Raw genomic sequence first — 19,858 nt, forward strand, 5'->3', positions numbered from 1 at the left:
TTTTAAACCAATGGCTTGACACTTTCATCCTGGTTTAAAAAATTTTTGTTTTTCAACAAAGAATTTACGAAATAAAATTAAAAACTAATCGTTTAGGACTGTACATTTGAAAATTGGATTCCTGCATTTTTGGGAGCACTAAAGGGATAATTTTTTCGTACTCTCCGATCTACGCCATACTTAAAAATAAAGAAAATAATTGATAGTAAGGGCCAGACGTAGGCCGGTTAGGGGTGTAATGCCTCATATATAGTTATATAATAAAAGATCAATAAATCCAAGATGCTCGAGGCTATCGTAATACCAGCCTACACGCTGTATCGTTACAGGAAGTCAAGTCGATTCACGTAACATGACAATAATTATCAGTCGTTATTATCCAATTGTACATAAGCCGTTGAATAATTCAGAATTACATGTACTCTGAATTCCGACAAACGATAACATATTATAATTGATTTTAATCGCGTTTTATTCCATCCGCGATAATTGACAGAATTAAAGAAATAACCGTCAAGAACAATTTCTTTACAATATTCCTGAAAATTCTTCCGTCTCTCAAAAACGTGCAAAAAAATCCTTCAAAATATATATTTATAAAAACTAGTTCTCTACATGTTCGTAAGATGAGAAAAGAGAAAAAAAAAAAAAAAAACAGGAGACGAGTAATGAGGAATAAAAAGAAAAAAAGATCGAGAATGAGAGAGTAATTGCGGGGGTCGGGAGGGTGGGAGGAGAGTATAAGGAATAAAATTATTTTTTTAAAACGAAGCAAGAAAAAGTTGGCGAAAGAAAATTAGCGAAGGATAACGATGCCGCGTATTACAAGAGGGTCGGGATGAGGCGAAGGGTGGTAAGGGAGGGCGGGGTTGGTGGGTGAATCAACCGAATTAGGATAATTCAAGTGGAATGGGGAAAAGCTCGGAGCTTTTCGAAGCACAGGTTGCGGAGGGCGTTAGTCACTCGGCTAAATATATACCATCCTTGGGTGGACGGAGGGAGGGAGGAGGGGGTGGTTTCCTCCTTGGTTTTCCACGACCAACACGCGCGATTTTCACCTACTACACTATCGCGTACCTAGAGCTGGATACCAGTTTCACCTACAAACGAACACTAACGTCGACGAGCCTCCTCTACGAATGAGAAAATTGAGAGATATTACATGCGAGGCGGGGGAATAAAGGTTCTTCGATGCGAGGTCCGCGGGGAAGGCCAGCTTAGTTAGTTCGGAACGTATCAATCTGAACGAACCCCGCGAAACTGGATTGCAAACCGTACCAACTTCCGCTCGTATATTTTTTAAACACGAATTGTAATTTTTTGCAGCAGTGATTTTTATTTTAACACATGTGAATTTAGGGATTAATAAAATCCTCACGATACTCGTACGAATACGAAAATTATTATTGTTATACGTTTCCACATGCAATCGCGAATCGTTTTCAATTTTTTTCTATATTCTATATATGTATTAATTTTATTTTTTTTTCTCCCGGAGATCGCGGATTTAAACACCGAATGAATTTTCATTAGGAACGAAAAGATATTCGATCGGTTTTTGTTGTGAAACATTCGATGACAGTAATTTCGGTATTCAATGAAATGGAGAATTTTTTTTCAGAGTTATTTAATTGAACGGTGAAAATTTTTCGCGATTTCTTCACTTTGACCAAATTTTCTGCTCCGGTAAAACGGTGAAAAATTCTGGGAAGTAAGTGTGCTGCGATATTCGGATCGATGAAATATCACGGATGTCGAGGTTTGAACGAGCTGAGAAAAACGGATCAATTTTAGACGAACGATTTCCAAGTGTCCGTAAGAGTGAAAATAGAAATCAGAAATTTGGTCGAAGGAGAGGAATTATTCCGGTGACAAGAATTTTTTACAAATGAGACAATTTTATCTTATTCACGATGTGAAGTCGAGAAGCTCTTATAAAAAATAATTGGTACCTAATATTTTTAACGTGATTTATCGAACCTGCGAGTATCCTTGTAATCTACGCGATAATATTAATTGAAAATTGTTCCAAAGCCGGGCGCCGAATTTACGGTGAAACTGAACGACTGTCCGATACTTGACGCCGTATTACAGAAGTAATTTATCGGTTTAACGAACAGAGCTTCGCTCATCTTCCGACCGTTTGTTTAAAGCCCGTTTAAAGTCTAACGATAAATTATCGATCAGCACACATAGCGAAATTCGCCTATGATTATCGAATCGTCGATGGGATTTGCCCCTGATTATTTCTCGTACAATTTTATTGTCCCGTCTTTAAACTTGTTTAAAAAAAATTCCACATCGAATGCTCGACGATTGGATCAAATAAATATTAACAAAATCTCGAGAGTAAAAAATTGTATCTAATTGACAAGGGAACGATTTGCCAATCGCATTGTTCCGTCGCTATTTACGTATTGCGGGTGTGTATATTTGAATAGATCAGGTCTACGATAATATTATCGTGCGATTGCTTGAGCGACGAATTTCATTGTCTGCAATCCGATTGAACCAGAAATTGTTTCAGTGGCGAATAATCAGCGGCGATTTGACGCGTATCTTGTGAATTTAGTTTGCAACGCGCCGATCGTTGGATAAACAAATTGTGAAAAATCGAAGAGGGTGGGGTGGGGGGTGGAGAGGAGAGCGGCGAGTATTCGTGAGATAATAATAGAAGAACAGAGGCCTGCCTAACGATGAGAATAGGAGGAGAAATAACAGCGGATATAACGCTGAGTTTGATCTGACACGGTGCGTATTGTGGAAAAATAAGGAATAAATAAAAACAAAAACAGCAACAAGTTGCCAATCAGTGATTATGTGACGAGGAATCGCGGGATTCAAGTGCAACGCTTATACTTTGGGATGAATTCTCAGGCGACGAGTTACGATTTCGGGTGTGAAGTTAATTATCGCATGTTCGTTTGTTATGATGAAACGTCGATGGTGCCGTCGAACCGTTGTGAAATTGAAAATAGGAAAACACAGTGTTGACAATGAGTGTTGGACGCAGGCTTGCCAGTCAGCCTTCGGAAGATAGCGAGGATAACGAGAATGTCACGAAACGAGTGGTGGGTTCTTTATGCTTTCCAATATTCTCCATCTTTCTCCTCTTCGTCTTTTTATTCTTCTTGGAATTTTCTGCGATTGTTCAGTTTTTTAAAGTTTCGTCATCGATTTCAACGTTCTTTAATTCGTTTATTCCCGACTCAACCGTGATGTTCACTTTTTTCTTACCTCAAAAGCGGGAGTAAAGTGACATGTTATTCCCTCTTTACTTTATTCCCCTCATCTGCGGGGAAAATTCTTTCTTTCCCATTTCAAACCGCATCTCTTTTTATTTTTATTATAAGCTGTCAATGATATTATAGTTTTTAGATTGATAGATCACACCTATTCGTAAAAGGAAAATACTTTTGAGTCAATAATGTGGCCAGATTTGAGTCGGAAATAAAGTTTCATATATATGTAACACAGGTATAAAAGTCAATTAGTCGATTTGTAACAATCTTCGACTTCGTTCCCTTATTGCGTAATCTACTACTTTTCAAATATCTTTTTCAACGATAATCTCCAGCAACGAAATTTCCGTCTTCGTTTCCTTGTACTAAAGAAAAAAACAAAGAAAAAAAAAACACAGACAACATTTTTTCTATCGCACGAAATCAACGGATTGAAATTAATTCTATTTACTTTTAACGTATGTACATATCATTTATCAAAATAATTGATTCAAACGAATTAAGTTGAGCTGCAAAGGTTAGAATTAGTTGATTTTTCTGATAAACGTACTAATATAACAATAAAAAACCAAAAGAAACCGATTAAAGAATGGTGCAGATAAAAATTTGATTTCTACGTTAAAGAGATTGAGTTAAAAACGGATGTGAAGAAGAATTTAAAGAAAAAGGAAGAAACGACGCGGCTCGTCGGTTTTCCTTACTATTCGCGTTTTCGTAAATTCTGCAAAACGATCCTCTTGGCAAAACTCATTCAATCCAAATCGACACGTCGCATATATTATTTGGAATATTACAATGTCTGCGAGTGATATAAATAAAATCGAGTACATAATTTGATAAAACTCAATTCGAAACGACGATTTGTTTATGCCGGATGATTATGGGTGTATATATGCGTGTACATAATATAACAACAAATACACGTGTATTCGTATAAATGTCATAAGCCGGCTTCGCACGAATGCTCATCACGATCATGATCATACCCTGATGATAAATGCCAACTTTTACTACGGTCAACGTTCTAAATTTACCATCGGCATCAAACACCACTTGGTATAATAAATTCAACACCGTTATAGAAATTCAAGGATAAATCGCTGCTCGCGCGGCTTCCGCGTCTTGTTGAATGCTGCATGAATTTTGTATACGCGTATATACGTAATATACATATTTAATTAATTTCCGATTTCTGGCTACCTTCGATTCCGAACGATTCTTACGGTCCTTTCTTTTAATTTCACTTGTTGTTATCATTGTTTATATTTTTTATTTTCTTCATTTCCTTCAGTTCCGACGCGTAACAATTGTTATTAATACATGTACTAAGAATGACGAAAAATAATCGATTTTCGATTGATCGTTTTATTTTTTCAAACTTGATTATTTTTCCTCGCAATACGTACGTATTTGTTTTTTACTCCTATGAACGACGCGATGCGATATCAATTTACGCGATCAGCGTATCAATTATTGTCATCGTTTTACTTACTAAGTACTTGCTTGATATTAACGAGCGAAAGATGGATGAATATATTTACTCGAAATTGAAAAATATTTTAAACGAAATTGTTAACTATCAAAAAAAATTTCCGCTATCAAGACTGAGTACTGAAATATAAAAAATTTTGATTTCAAACGCACCGTTTCAAACAAATCCGAAACAATCGATTAATCGATTGATTTTTGCCGATTCGATCGAGTCGCGTTGGATTATTTTTTTAGACTTAGATAAGAGTTACGAAGTTTCAGGCGATTGAAACCTAATTTTCGAAAATTCCGACAAGTGTGTAAAATTGTAGGTTGTGAAAGTTTCAATTTGCTTGATTCTCAAACTTACGTTTTTCCAACTTTCAAATAATTCTAATCGTACGTGGCGTTAAGATTGTTTTACGCATTATAGTTCTTATCAAAAAATGAATCCCATGAGCGTGAATGTGACAATTATTACGCGGATAAATGTTACCAGAGTGTGAGAGGTAAACCGATCAATTTATGCGCAGCAACGTTGCTTATTTAGAACGACCTCCTACGGACTTGGGATTCGAAGCGTAGGCACGGAGAATGGCTATATTTGGCCGAGGTTTCGATCAATATTAATATAGATGCGATACGCTTTCGGAGAATCTACCATACGCGGGGAAAATATATCCGGCTTTATAACTGACAGGCAAGAAATTCTCCAAATTTTATATCAACAAGTTTAAATCTCCGATCTACGTACATTGGATTGTTTAAACAATAATTATAATAATAATAATTTACGATCTTCCGCCGTCTCACCCTCCAAATTATTTTCATGTTTTCATTTTTGTTTTTGTTTAAATTTGCAAGAAAAACGCGAGTAATGGCTGAAAAATGAAAACGTAATATTTTTTTAAACCGATTGTACATGCGACGATTTATTTTCTTCAATTCGCCAATAGGGTAGGAATAATATGTAAAAAAATTTTAAAATTATGTTTTTTAACAATCCAATTCCACACGTTATGCATTCTTAATATTCTATAAGAGATTTTCGTAATTATCTGTTTCAGGATACCAGAACCCACGTCGTTGTCGAACTTTACGATACGGAAAGATCCTACGTCGAGGCTCTTCAGATCCTAGTCAACGTAAGCTGACAAATTTAACACCTCTCCGATTGTCGGCGAATGAAAGATTGTCAATGATTTTTCATTCTGTCGTCGTTTTTTCATCATTGTGTGTGAAAATCTTTTTTCTTTTTTTCTTTTACGTCGCGTATTTATAGATAACCGATTATCTTGGCTCCGGTTTGAGAGAAATAAAAATTAACGCAACGCGTTTCACGCTCGATGAAGCTTAGCGCGTATTTTTGATAATTTATTAACAACCGCGATAACTGTTGGCATAGAAAATTGGAAGCGAATCATTTCGCGTTTTACGATATTATTACGTTTCTTCCACCCGAGGACACGATTTTTGCGTTGGATAAAATTAAGGCAAGAATTACGATTAGAAATGTGCGTGGATACAGTTTTTTTTTCTTTTTCTCTACGCAGTTCGTAAAGTCAATTGACCGAATAAGTACAGGATGATAAAATAAAAAAGGTAATTTTGGCGCGAGGATGAAAATATCGCGAATTAATTTTCAACGTAATAAAATCGGACGAGATGAAAATATGAGAAAAAGGGAATATTATCGTGTAAGAAAAAAAAAAAAAAAAAAAAAACATCAACAAGTTTGAAATGATTTTTGTTCGATTCGATAATGACTTGATTTCAAAAGCACCGAATTATTCGCCCGGTAAAATTATAAACAACCGAATAAAGCCGAAAATAATCTACATACGATAGAATTTAAGGGAAAGTTGAGTCTGTTTACAGACCGAGTCTCTCTCTCTCTCTCTCTCTCTCTCTCTGATACGCGATATTATAAACAATAAATTTAACAACCATTGAATACGCGCAAGATGGATTTCACTACATTGCTGTTGAAATTTTCCCGCGTTTATGCACGCCGAGTATAATATTATATATACGCGTTATATTGTAAACGATAAATTGGTTCAAATCTTCAAAGAATATTTGGCAACTCGGTGCCGCTGCTGCTGATGCTGCCATTAATTTTCCATATGTGTGATCGTTTGCGGAGACTTGTTACAAATTCAGTGTACGATGTCTACTCGCATTGCTGAAAAAAGAGGAGTTAGGAAATATGAATTATCGGACTGTTTGAAAGGGTTAATTCTAGAACGCCAACCGATTTTCCACTTTGCGACAAACTTGCGCCGAGTGTCGCGAATTCAATTCGACGCATTCCCATAAATCCCAGTTTGGATTATCCCGTCGCGACTCGAAGGATGCAGACGAAATTATGTTTCCTCGAGTGTCGGTTCCTCGAGCTGTTTGCATTCTCGTGAAACTTTTCAGAGAATTCCGATGCCTCGGGAGATTGTTTGTGGAAAATTTAACCGCGACGCCATGCGGGAACATTTTTATTGTTGATATTCGGCTTGAAACATTATCAAAAGAATTAATGTACCTGATCGAATTTATGGTATAGTCATTTGTTCATTAATACATAGTATCGATGGATTGGGGCGGGGTTGAAATACCGAATTTGAGAGTGCAAAAATGGGAAAATTACAAAATCGGAAACATCGAAATTCCGAATGATCCAAGATTTTCAGTTCCGTAAATTTCTGGCTCGGTGAAATTTCATCACTTTGACTTTTCTTTGTCTTTGATTTCTGATATTTTTACGTTCGTAATCCTTGTCATTCTGATTTTTGATTTTTCTCATTTTTTACACCCACTCGTTTACTATGTTTTGTGAGTATATTTTAACTTTCCGAATTTTACTTTATCGAAACTTGAATTTTCGTAATCTTACATTTCGGAAATGAGTCGTCGGCTTTTCGACCATTCGAAACTTTGTTGTTGCTTGAAAGTTTTATTTCTTTACTTCAAGTTTCGCCAGCAAATAATTTGGAATAAGCCGCTTTGGGAACTTTTCAAACTCGGAGCTTCAACCTCGCCCCGATGGATTTAAAAAATCGGAACATCAGTTTGCATAACGGTTAGCTGAAACTGATCGACTAGAATCGAATTCAAATAGTAGTATCCTGACGTATGAAAAATAAAACGTTGTAAGAAAAATTGAAAATTCATATTTGCATGATTAGTAGAAAGAGCTTCCTCAGAATTAAACTAACGATACAATTTTGGTATTCAATGCACGATCTTGCGTCGATTCGCGTTGATTCGAATCAAAAAATATATGTTAAAAAAATTTTAGCAAATTTCACATTAACAGGCAAATATGAGTGGGAAAAATTTTAATCGCGGAGGCGGATCGTATATTGAAAAATCAATACGAGGCGAAAGACAGGATGCAGATCGGCCGGCGCCACGAGTAACGTTCGTATTGCAAATAATATCAGCGGCGCCGATCCGACCGAGATTCGCGAGTCGTGGGAAAATAAATACATCATCTTGGATACGCCGATGCATGCAAATAACGGTATGAGATGGAAGGAGAGACTGAGAGAGAGAGAGAGAGAGAGAGAGAGAGAAACGTGCGTACGATCAGCGGGATATATTTTCCCAATAACTTCATTCAAACCACCGTAATACGCAGCGGAAGTGCAGTCGGGACTAAATAATCTGCATTTCTCGAGATTTCGGCAAGTCGCGAGTTTTAACGACGATCTCGAGAAGCGAATATCGCTCTCATTCCATTGGCGAACGTCGCGTTTCACCTCAAACTCTCTGAGCGTGAAATTTTTTCGTTAGTTTCTTTTTACTCGACGATATTTCAAAGACCACAATAAAAAGCTGAGGAAATGAAAAAATAACGTACGAATTGTTATTTTGATTAACGCAGGTATTATTAGGGAAATTTCACGGATTCTTGTGTGTAGTTTTGTGATTTCATATAAATAATTTTTTTCCGACACGAAACTTCCCTATTGTGAATTTTCGACGCGTATAATATAAGCTACGCCGCTGGTTTATAAGCTGGCATTAAGCCAGTAACATTTGACACGCGAGACAACTAAATACTATACTAAATTTTGAATTCATATTTGAAACGAGGTCTCACGCACGCTGAATAACCGCTCCGAGTCGAGTAAACACGCGTTAATTAGCGGAGGAATTTTGTAAATTCAAAGCTACAGAGTGAAAAAAAATAATTCACCCAATTTTATTCAACGAAACGTTTTTCCACAGCAAGGAATAACGAGACTCGCGTCTTATTCGCGGGATTTATTCGGCTCGAGGAATTCGCTCGTTGATTGCTCGATTACGGGTGGAGGGGGGATAATTATCAGGGATGAAACATCTCCGACGACAGTTTCAGGAGCTAAACTTGCGACTGTCCACAATCGTTAAAAATTATCGTCGTCGTTCAAAGTCTGATTTATTAAAGTGGGAAAATAGTGAAGCAAGTATTAAAAAAAAAAAAAAATATACACATATAATAATAAAAAATCGAGTCCCTGTCAAAGTGGCGAAAAATTTTGGCAATTGACAAATCGGTTGTGCATGAAATGAAGAGCAACAAAAAAAAAAAAAACTAATAAAGGTTACCCGACAGAAAAAAAATTCACTATTTGGTTCTACTCCGAGTTCTCGATATAATTGAGAATATTGCAATAGCAGGTCTTAAGATATATATATATATATATATATATATATATTTAGATGATTTTCACTCCACGTTGCATACCTCGTTTGGTATTTGGAACACATCACGATGCCGTACTGGTGATTTGTTTTTCCAGCCTATACTTTGCGCATCATTTTGCGCTCGAAATCCGCCTTGTATAATAAAGTTATTGCTACGACGCGAATTAAAGAAAATTGGGATATACCGTATAAACCTTCGGGGATAATTAACTATACACGTGTCATACAAGTTTTAGTTACAATCAACGCGCGGGATCGTTTGCTTGTTTTAATTGGCGAGCGAATCGTTTGTTGTTGTTGTTTTTTTTTTTTTTTTTATACGTTCTTTCTTTACTTCATATTTTTGTTCTTCCTCGTATTATTACCATAGAAATATTTTCAACCAACCGTGACTCACGTAAAAAGACGTTAATTTTCAGAAATATCTCCAGCCTCTGAAGAGCCCCGAGAATAGCGGCCTCGTCGATTCTGCCACTGTTGACGAAATATTTTACCAGGTAAATTACACAGGATCGAAGCGACGAATTTCTCCCATTTGTTGCATTTGTTTGTTCTTATAATTTCAAGAGAGTACCCCCTTTTTTTTTTTTTTTGGAACTCGCAGCTCTTTTCGCAAAAAATATCCAATCACAGGAAATCGACTGTTGCGACATTGACTAATTTTTACAAATTCAATTCTCATTCAGATTCCGGCGATACTGAGTCACCATGAAATATTTCTCGAAGAGTTAAGGAAACGATTGGAATCATGGGAACTGCGACAGACTATAGGCGACGTGTTTCTAGACGTGGTAATATTTCTACAAGCCAATTGAAAAGATCCGTTTATAATCCGCGTGAAGATATCATTCGTTCAATTGTCACACTGTTGAAAGTTTCTTTTTTTTTTATTCATTTTTTTTTTTATTAACCCGCAAAATTCCGACACAATGTTGCCACAAATTTTTGTCAAAAAAATTGCATTGCTTCCGTAAAAATGATGGCTGAAAGCGGAAAGAAGAAAAAAAAATAGAAAAAACGATAAACCAAGAATATTCACTAATCTATAAGTTGAAAAGTTTTTTTCACAGTGTATAGTCGAAGTCAAAGAACAGATAATCTATAGACGATTTTTACCGTGCGAATAATACTTGACTCGTAAAATTCGATAGTTTATATATGTGTGTAGATAAAAATTGAACAAAGAATGTTCGTACATATATATTGCATACATGTAAATGACATGCGAGGAAAAACAGCGAAACAAACGAAAACAAAGGAATAAATTTTCTTCTGCAGTTCACAAAGCCCGACGTCTTAGAGACGTATACGCTTTTTTTAGACAATTGGAAATCAGCGGAAAAGGCAATAAAGTCAACGTGCCAAGCGAAACCAGCATTCGCAAGATTTCTCGAGGTAAATATGCTACGTTTAGTTTTTTGATTTTTTACGTTGCAAATTCGCAAGACTGAGGAAAAAAAAATACACGCCGTTTAATTGACACTGATCGAATGTTTACACGAACGTTTCAAATAATCTCGTCTAATTTCGCAGACGATGGAAAGAGAGCACAAGGGCAAACTCGGTCTGGATCAACTGCTCATTAAACCGGTGCAAAAAATTCCGCGATACGAATTGCTCATTCAGAGGCTGCTCAAGCACACTGACCAAAATCATCCCGATCACGAGCTGCTGACCGCCGCTCAAAAAGAGGTTCACGAATTAGTCGTCAAGATAAATTGCACCGAGAGGGAATCCCTCGAGTGGGAACAGCAGCAGACGACTCTCAGAGAGGTCCAAGCTCTCGTCGAAGGACTCGCAGGGATCGTTACGAACGACAGGTCAGATTCCTGCAACGATTTCTCATCTTTTTCTCTCCATTTTTTACTGTCTAGCATCCACGAGTCGATGGATCGAAGGAAAAACGATTTTGTGAAAAGGATTATTAATTAAAATGGATGAAACGAAGTGGAGAATTTTTAGCTTCATATTATTTTGCTCGTACTGTTATTTTAATACGAAAAACCAGTTATTGCAAATTTATTTTGCAGAGCATTTATTCGACACGATTTAGTGACGATAGCGTCGAATCAGGGAACGAGAAAAGAGAGAGCCCTTTTTTTATTTTCGGACTTGTTGGTTATAACGAGCATAAAGCGACGGAGCGGCACGATTAGAAAACCCTCGACGTAAGTTTTTTAAGATTTTTTGAAAAAATATCAACCATCTTGTTGTTTAACCGCGCTAATTTAACCGTCACAGGAGCTCCTGTCCGAATAGTTTGGTCGGTCTGCTCGAGGCGAATAAGTACAAAATGCTGATGAGGATAGCGCTCGACGATCTCGAGGTGATGAAAGGTAATTACTTTTTTCAAAATACAAATTTGTAATATATACGTACCGGGACAATTTCTTGAAACTTGAAAATCAACCGCGCATGCGCCAAATAATTAACTCTCATTGGCCGGCCGATTCTTCCCGCAGCGATATTCTTGTCTGCGATGCAGGAGAGCCAACCAACGCAAAATGTGTACGTTTGAATTTTCAAAGAGCGTAAGCATTAAATTCCGACCGGATAACAAATGCTTCCGAAACCTTTCCGAGTCGCTGCCTCAATTATTTGAGATTCTAACCTCGAAAATTCGTATCAACTACATCGCCGGCAGAAACAGTTTGACAGCTGAAACTCGGGTTGGCCAGCCTGCGCGAACAGCCGATAAAACTCGCGCATGCGCGGTTGATTTTCAAGTTTCAAGAGGTTGTCCCGGTATAATATGTGTAACAAAAGTTTGATTAAAATCTGCATCCCAACGCACAGCGAAAGACGAAAATCTCCGGAGAATGGCGAGGGAAGTTGATCACTTAAGGGAGGATTGCTCGACTTTGACTCAGTTGACGGAATTGGCGGCTAATTTGCACGGCGCGAAGCAGCAATTGGAGGAAGTGATAACGGACCTCCTGAGTCAGACTCAGCGACAACTGGCCGAGAGGAACGCAGCTCATTCGCAACTGGCTTGCCTGGAGCTGACTCTGAACACACAGTGAGTCTGAACGCCAGAATAAAAGAGTCCAATCTTTGTTTACCGTAGATTTTCTCAAATAATTTCTTCCTCTCCGCAGAGCTGGGATCGAGAATATATCGGTGATGTTCACCAAGCCGGACAAGCGGGCGAGCTGGGAGGAGAGTTTCAACGAAGCGAAACAGAAACTGGGTGAGTATAAATGGGGCAAAAATTCGAGAGAACATTTTTCGAGTTTCGAAAGCGGCGAATTCAGATTTTTCAAGGTGGCATAACTCGAAGTAAAGAAGTCACACTTTGACGGAGCCTCAAAGTTTCGAATGGTCCGAAACCCGACGTTCCAAGTTCCTAAAGTGCGAGAATGAAAAAGTTTTAAAGTCTGAAACATCGAAATTCAGAATGATCCAACATTTTCAGTTCCGTGAATTTCTGGCTTGCCGAAATTTCACCAGTATGATCTTTCTTTGCTTTGGATTTCCGATACTTTTCTCCGAATTTTGCTCCATCGAAAGTTTACTTTCCGGAACTTTTCCCTGCCGTAACTTGAATTTTCGGAATCATGCATTCCGGAACTTTGAGTCGTCGGGCTTTCAGCCGTTCGAAATTCAGTTGTTTCTCGAAAGTTTGACTTCTTCGCTTGAAATTTCGCCACCAAGCTTTTCATTCGTAACGCTAACGTCATTCACACGTCGACAGCTCTATCGGCGGACAGAAGACCTTGTCCAGAGTTCGTTGGCCCGTTACCTATCAGAAAAACTCGCGCTGGTCTTCAGTTCACTTGCGCAGCTCCGACACTGGCCAATGGTCAAGGACCCCGGGACGTCTGGGTCTGCAACAGCGACGGATACGTTGGTCAAGTATGCGTTTTAAGCCTGACGCCGGAACCACCCCAAGTCACCTCGTGCAACGGGGTTTGTAACGCGAGAATCCTCTGCGTCGCCGGTATTCCTGCCTGCACTCAGGGGTGAGTCGATTTCCATATTTTAAATCTGGTTTATCGATGTTGATAGTCGAGTTCATTCGCGGGATTGGGACTTGTGTAGCTGCGTAGTTCGGTCTCTGGGAAGGTCGAAAAGACGCGTGTACCTTTTAGGTACCTCTGGGACTTTTATCGATAAAACAATTTACGGTGTCTTAATGATTTACATCCAACAGATCGAACCTCTGCGTACCGAAGAACAATCCATTCGTCAGCGGTAAAAGCGGCATAAGTATTTCAGTTCAAGACGCAGATGCAACGGGTGGAAACATTCAATTGGACAGGTAAGAACAAGCTTCGCGCCAACGATCATTCGGTAATTGGAAATTTATCACCTTCGAAATTTTTAAATCCTTGAATCACGTTCGCGCTTTTCGCAGTAGTTCAAGTTCCGATGACTCCGATTCTGATGACATTCCATGCGCGGATGCCGGGAGTTCTTCGATGGGTGGTGACGTGTCGAGTTTGGAAGGGGTTGGCATGGAGGAGGATCTTAACCAGCCCACGATGTGGCTGGGAACCGAGGACGGCTGCATCCACGTCTACAACTGCAGCGACAATATTAGGATAAAGAAGAATAAAGTCAAGATCCAGCACGGCAGCAGCGTGCACTGTATTATGTAAGTAAGAAATCCGTTTTAGAGTGCTTCGTCTCTTTCGCTGTTAGGATTTTCGTATTCACTTCCATAGGCTGTGACTTCCTTGTCGATTTTACATCGTTTGATGTCAATCAAACGCGAGCGGTTAAACTCGTTTTTTTTTAAACAAAAATTTGATCCACACTTTTCCGGAAATCTTGTGTAATCTTTTGAAATTTTCAGAAATAATTTGAAATCTATGAAAATTTCCTATGTAAAAATCCTTTGAAATCCCACGAAGTCTTTTGCAATGTTTTGAAACACTTTGAAATCCCTGAAATTTTTTGAATTCCTTTGATATCCATTGAAATCCTTGTAATCTTAAAATCTTGCGAAGACTCTTGAATCTTTGAGATGTTCTGAAATCATTTGTAATCCTTTGAAATCTTCTAAAATCTTTTGAAACCCATTGAAATATTTCAAATTTTTGGAATCCTTTGAAACGTATGAAATATTGTGAAATCTTCAGTAATAGTTGAAACCTCCTTGAAATCTTTCGAAATCCCAAAAATTTTTCTTTCAAAAAATCTATTAAAATCCCATGAAATCTGTCGTAATCTTTTGAATCCCTTCGAATGCCGTAATATCTTTTGAAATCATTCGAAATCCCTGAAATCATAGTGTACGTCAAATCGACGAGAGATTAACCCCTCGATCCAACATCATCGGATGCTCGATATACGAATTGATTTCGAAAATGAACTAATCTATCGAAGTTCACGCCGTCCAATTTCAACAGTAAAATTTTTACAGTATCCTTTGTTGGACACAAATCACGTCATTTCCAAATCGAATTGGGCCAGAAAATAGCCTGGAACTGTCGAAACCCTGTCAGATGTCGACGGTTATGTACTGAGCACTGTTTTTCTCTTCCGCAGATATTTAGATAACAAAGTTTTCGTGTCACTGGCAAACGGAGACATCACTGTCTACTCGAGAGACCATCGTAAGTAATTATAAACGCAATTTTAACCGACCTTACTAGTTTTGGCACTGTTCAATTCAACACGTTCACCCACAGAAGCCACTATAGTAGCGCCCTTTGCTTTTTTCGTCTTTTTTGCTGTCATCTTTATTACATTCTTTGCAAAATCCTGACGATTTTTGCATTTTCAGTTAACAAAAAAATACTCGAATCTTGTAACGATTAGAATTTTTTTGTGAATCCATGATTGTTTAAAATTGTTATAAGTAAAACCATGCAAAAAAAGAAAAACAACGTATTTTTGTGAATATAATTCGTTGGCGGAGAAATTTGATGATAAACGAATACTAAAAACGATTGGAATTCATTGGTTGACAAACTGAGATCTCAGAATGGCCATTACATTCGCAAAATTCATTGCGCAGGGGTAATTTTCCATCCTCTATAGGGATGCAGACAAATAATAAAAACAGTTTCAAAATAAATATTCACATAAATCTCATTCAAAAGTAGATTGTCTGAAACAATGTTGATAATTCACCCTGTTTGCACCAAATTTTAGCGGTTGTTCTTAGTTTTATTAAATTTTGGTAACATCTAATTCGCTTTCGGCGTCGAAAAATACACAGGAAACGTATAATAATTGCACTTCCGCAATTTGCAGTTCAAAAATAAAGCGTACCAAAAAAATAAAAAAAATAAAAAAAAAAAACAGAACGGCGCGACCGAAAGGGTTAATCGACCTCGTCTTTCCTCAGTAGGCGGATGGATAACCAGCGATCCGACAACGATTTCGGTCGGAACTGTCGCCTCACCGGTCACGAAGATGCTTCCAGTGGCAGGCAAGCTGTGGTGCGGCTGTCACAACACGATAAAAATCCTCAACACCCATCCCCTGGACATCGAGCACACCTTCGCAGCCAGCAACGACACAAGTCGACCCGTTTCCTGCATGGCAAGCTACGGTGGTCCCGGAGTATGGATTTCCATTCACAACAGCGCCGTCCTGAGGCTTTTCCATGCCGGTACTTACGAGTGCCTGACAGACATCAACATCGCACCTGCGGTGACAAAGATGCTTGCCAGTAAGTGTCAAATCAAATTTGTAGCCGAAAATTCCGGGTGAATGTAATTTTTTTTATTTTTTTTTTTTTCTCTCTTCATCCTGGTATCGTTTTACCTTCGCGGAGTTAGTTGACTCGGTAGTTTTTGAGTTCGTCGCACCTTTTTTTTTTCTTAGGATTGTTTACTTTTTCTGATAAAATTGAAACACGATTTTATACGAGGTTAAGAATTAATCCAACGAACGATTTTTCCCCCGTGATCTTGAAATTTTAAACTTTTGAAGGAATTTGAATATTGGTGTCTGGTGAAAGTTGTCCAACTGTTGGCGAAGCGTGGAAAAAAATTTTTCCAAGTCAAAAACCATGCTTTCAATTCTTTCGTCGATAGTATTGTTCAAGAAGAAGAAAAATTTTTTTTTAAAGTTCTTGTGCGACGATACATCAAAGCGAAGTTTATTTTAACGAAAACATATAAACTCGTTGCAGGTTGCGATGACATTATAAGACAGCACAAAGCGGCCTGTTTAAGAGTTACGGCACTTTTGGCCTGCAACGAGTTGCTATGGATTGGAACGAGTGCAGGGGTCCTTCTTACGGTTCCGATTCCCCACATCAAGTCTTCGACCCAGAGGATGTCGCAGCCACCTACGGTTACAGGTTCGTAAAGAAAAATAAATAAAACAATCAACAAATGAAAATGAAACCAGGAGAAACCAATTTGTGCTTTTTTTTGCTCTTCTCACGCTGTTTCCCTGTCTTTTAATCGCACCGTTATTATATTATCCAATATCGCCATGTACACCAATAAGCTATACATCTGTCTACCATTATATCCATCCATCCATCCATCCATGTTCTTGTATGCTTGCGATTGAATATCGTGACTTTCCATACTATTTTCATTTCGCATACCGCAATATTGTCCAACAATGTCACGGACACAAATAAGATCCAACCATCCAGCTGTCTACTTATTAACTTGTCCGCCTCTGGAACGGTGAATGACTGTTATTTCCGTCTAGGAATTCCCCACGGACACACGGGACACGTGAGATTTTTGACATGTGTCGAAACAACGTCACCAGTGAAACCTGATCCCCGGCCAAAAATGGACAGGTACTCGTTGAAGTCGTCGAAGGTCCAACAGACCAACATAAACCTGGGAAAATTGTTGGTCATATCGGGAGGCGATGGTTACGAAGACTTCAGAGGGCCCCAAGCTTCGGCGGAGCTTCAGGCCGGCCGCGAGGACTCAACGAATCATTTACTTTTATGGAAAGTATGATCGAAATATTGTAAACGGCCACTGAACTGGCCCGTAGGTGATAACTTCGGATGAACGAGCTGAGGTAATGAGAGACGGAAGGGAAAGGAAAAAGGAGGTTAGAGATGAGACGTGGACCTATTCGAGTGAATCGACACTTTCCGAATTTTGTCCCGATCAGCTGAAGAAGAAACGGTCAAAGTGTCCGGATATCGAGGAGTTTTAGTCATTGGCGAAACGAATACTGCGAGGATCAAGAGCACGAGGGAATTTTGCGACGGGAGATTCGAGCGAGGAAATATTGTTGAAAGTTAAGTATTCTGAATTACCAGAATCACAGATGAAAGATGCAGGATGGAGATTGAAAATAAATAAATAAATAAATAAATAAATTTAAAAAAAAAAGAGAGAAACAAAAATAATATTTTTGCTGTCAATCAAGATTTCGATACTTATTATTATACATGTACACCGAAGCGGCGACTATCAGAAAACAATATATATATACATTATAGATCGTGTACAATTATATGAGAAGGAAACAATTACACGTCGTCAAGCGATCTGGGATCCATTGCATACGTTTTATTTTTTTTATTAATATTTTATTTTCCAACCGCGTCCACATCGGCGAATATTATATGAACATAAGTATCGATCGATCGATCGATCAAATTTCTAAAGTACGATTCTTTCGTTTCCCCCCATTTGACATCTCAACGGTCACGTTTTTAAATTTGAAGCAACCGAAAGAACAAATAAAAACGAACAACGTGGAAAAAAATTTATTTATATATATATATATATATATACATATATAGAGCGTTTACGTAAATAAACGGTATGTCGAGCTTATCTACAAGAGCCTGAGTTACCTGAGAGTAGTCGGCGTATCCGATACGCAATTATATATACACTACGTATAAATATATGTATTCGTATAGAATATATATATATATATAGCATGCTGCGAGAAGAAGGTGTAATAACAGATGAGAAACTTATAATTGAAGAATTCGCATATGAATACGTCAGTAGACCTATACGCATACGCACACTCACGCATACGTATTATCTGTCAATAAGTCTATTCGAAACGTAGGCCTAAAAATGGTTTTTTCAACAAATCAATGAATAAACGAACGGACAAATAAATGAATAGATAAATAAGTGGACGCGTGTAAGTACACCTATTATTATTACCTGATTGTAACTTGCGTCAACACTATTATGCAAAATATACACACACTCGTAAGATGTACGGAGAATCAAATAATCGTGCAGAATTTATTTTCTTACACACGAACATAGAGAGACATATTATTATAATTATACTGCTTCGATTTTTCGCGTACGCGGTTAGAAAGAAAGAGAATGGAGAAGAAGAATGAAAAAAACATGTCAGGTGCCAAATTTTTAATTTATTCATTAAATCACACATAAATAAATATATACATATGTATATATTTATACATGTTTATGGTGTTTGAAAAAAATTTTATAAATGAAAAATTAATCAGTTAACAGCCAAGGAAAGGAAAATAAAATATATAATATACGATTAACACTTATTATTTGTACACCCTGCATTGCTCAGATTTTATTTTGTATAACGCCATCTTGATAGGATATTATTACTTACGTATATATTAGATATTGAGATCCGATCGAGTCGGCTGCAAGAGTTTAACGACTGATTATTAAATTATTGTAATACAATTTCATTGGTATATATTGGTATATACCTATAGAGTGCATAATACAATATAAAAGTTGTCTCACTGTTCGAAAAAGAAAATAAAAATTTTTTTCCCGATTTCCGTTTCACCCACAGCGCCTGAAGAAACTGAAAATTTCGTTTGATTGATCAATTTTTGTTGCTTCAAACTTTTTTTATCCTACGAAAGGCAATCCGTATATAAAATAAACTATGCGTTCGGTTGAAGAAAAAGAGAATTTTTTTGTAATCAAATCTACGGTTCACTGTGTTTTGCGAAAGTGAATTGAAAAAATGAAAAAAAGAACCGATAGGAGAAAAGAGATCGTAAATCAAAAAGTCGAAAAGAAACGAGCCAAGCGCGATAAAGCAGCTCAAAGTTTTAGCGAATCAATTTTATGTCTATAATTGTAATGAAATTTGGCGAAAATTTTGGAAAAAAGCAAGACGAGATAACAAATGTTGATGAATGCGACGTAAACCCATAAAGAATAATCGATAAATAAATAAAGCGGAGAAAATCAAGTGTATAAGATTGTGTAGAGGTCTTATATTCAAAAATCCAATTCCATATCTAGTTATTGAGAAATAAATAAACACACCCGTATTATATGTACATATAATATATTTTGTCTATCGAAAACGTATAATCGTATGGTTGGATTATTAAAATGGTTACTATTATTGCTTGTATGATCGTGTATGCCATAAAAAGTATTTATAGATGAAATTGTCCGAATTATATACATGTACTACCTTACTAACACCTGTACGACGTTCGAGTAAAGAAATAAATGCAGTACAAAATTCGATTGAATCCGATGATGCTGGTTCAAAAGTAGTCGCGAAATCTGTATTTTTCATTGTAATTGATT

General features: G+C 37.4%; 1 protein-coding gene across 7 annotated transcripts in view; it reads left to right on the forward strand.

Moving 5' to 3' along the window:
• Positions 1-19,290, forward strand: part of LOC124308521 (rho guanine nucleotide exchange factor 17) — a 47,556-nt gene extending 28,266 nt beyond the window's left edge. For 3 of the 7 annotated variants that reach the window (XM_046771305.1, XM_046771301.1, XM_046771304.1), the window contains exons 9-24: positions 5,780-5,857; positions 9,818-9,895; positions 10,085-10,189; positions 10,677-10,793; positions 10,932-11,218; positions 11,429-11,566; positions 11,640-11,734; positions 12,195-12,417; positions 12,497-12,588; positions 13,093-13,360; positions 13,552-13,659; positions 13,756-13,995; positions 14,892-14,959; positions 15,697-16,023; positions 16,486-16,659; positions 17,025-19,290. In XM_046771305.1, the coding sequence (XP_046627261.1) occupies positions 5,780-5,857; positions 9,818-9,895; positions 10,085-10,189; positions 10,677-10,793; positions 10,932-11,218; positions 11,429-11,566; positions 11,640-11,734; positions 12,195-12,417; positions 12,497-12,588; positions 13,093-13,360; positions 13,552-13,659; positions 13,756-13,995; positions 14,892-14,959; positions 15,697-16,023; positions 16,486-16,659; positions 17,025-17,287 (2,661 nt within the window). In that variant the 3' untranslated portion in view covers positions 17,288-19,290. The remainder of the gene's footprint in view (positions 1-5,779; positions 5,858-9,817; positions 9,896-10,084; positions 10,190-10,676; positions 10,794-10,931; positions 11,219-11,428; positions 11,567-11,639; positions 11,735-12,194; positions 12,418-12,496; positions 12,589-13,092; positions 13,361-13,551; positions 13,660-13,755; positions 13,996-14,891; positions 14,960-15,696; positions 16,024-16,485; positions 16,660-17,024) is intronic. The other 4 variants (XM_046771302.1, XM_046771307.1, XM_046771303.1 and 1 more) reach the window with 3 other exon arrangements.
• Positions 19,291-19,858: the final 568 nt, after the last annotated feature.

This window comes from Neodiprion virginianus, chromosome 7 (assembly GCF_021901495.1).
Source record: "Neodiprion virginianus isolate iyNeoVirg1 chromosome 7, iyNeoVirg1.1, whole genome shotgun sequence".
NCBI lineage: Eukaryota > Metazoa > Arthropoda > Insecta > Hymenoptera > Diprionidae > Neodiprion > Neodiprion virginianus.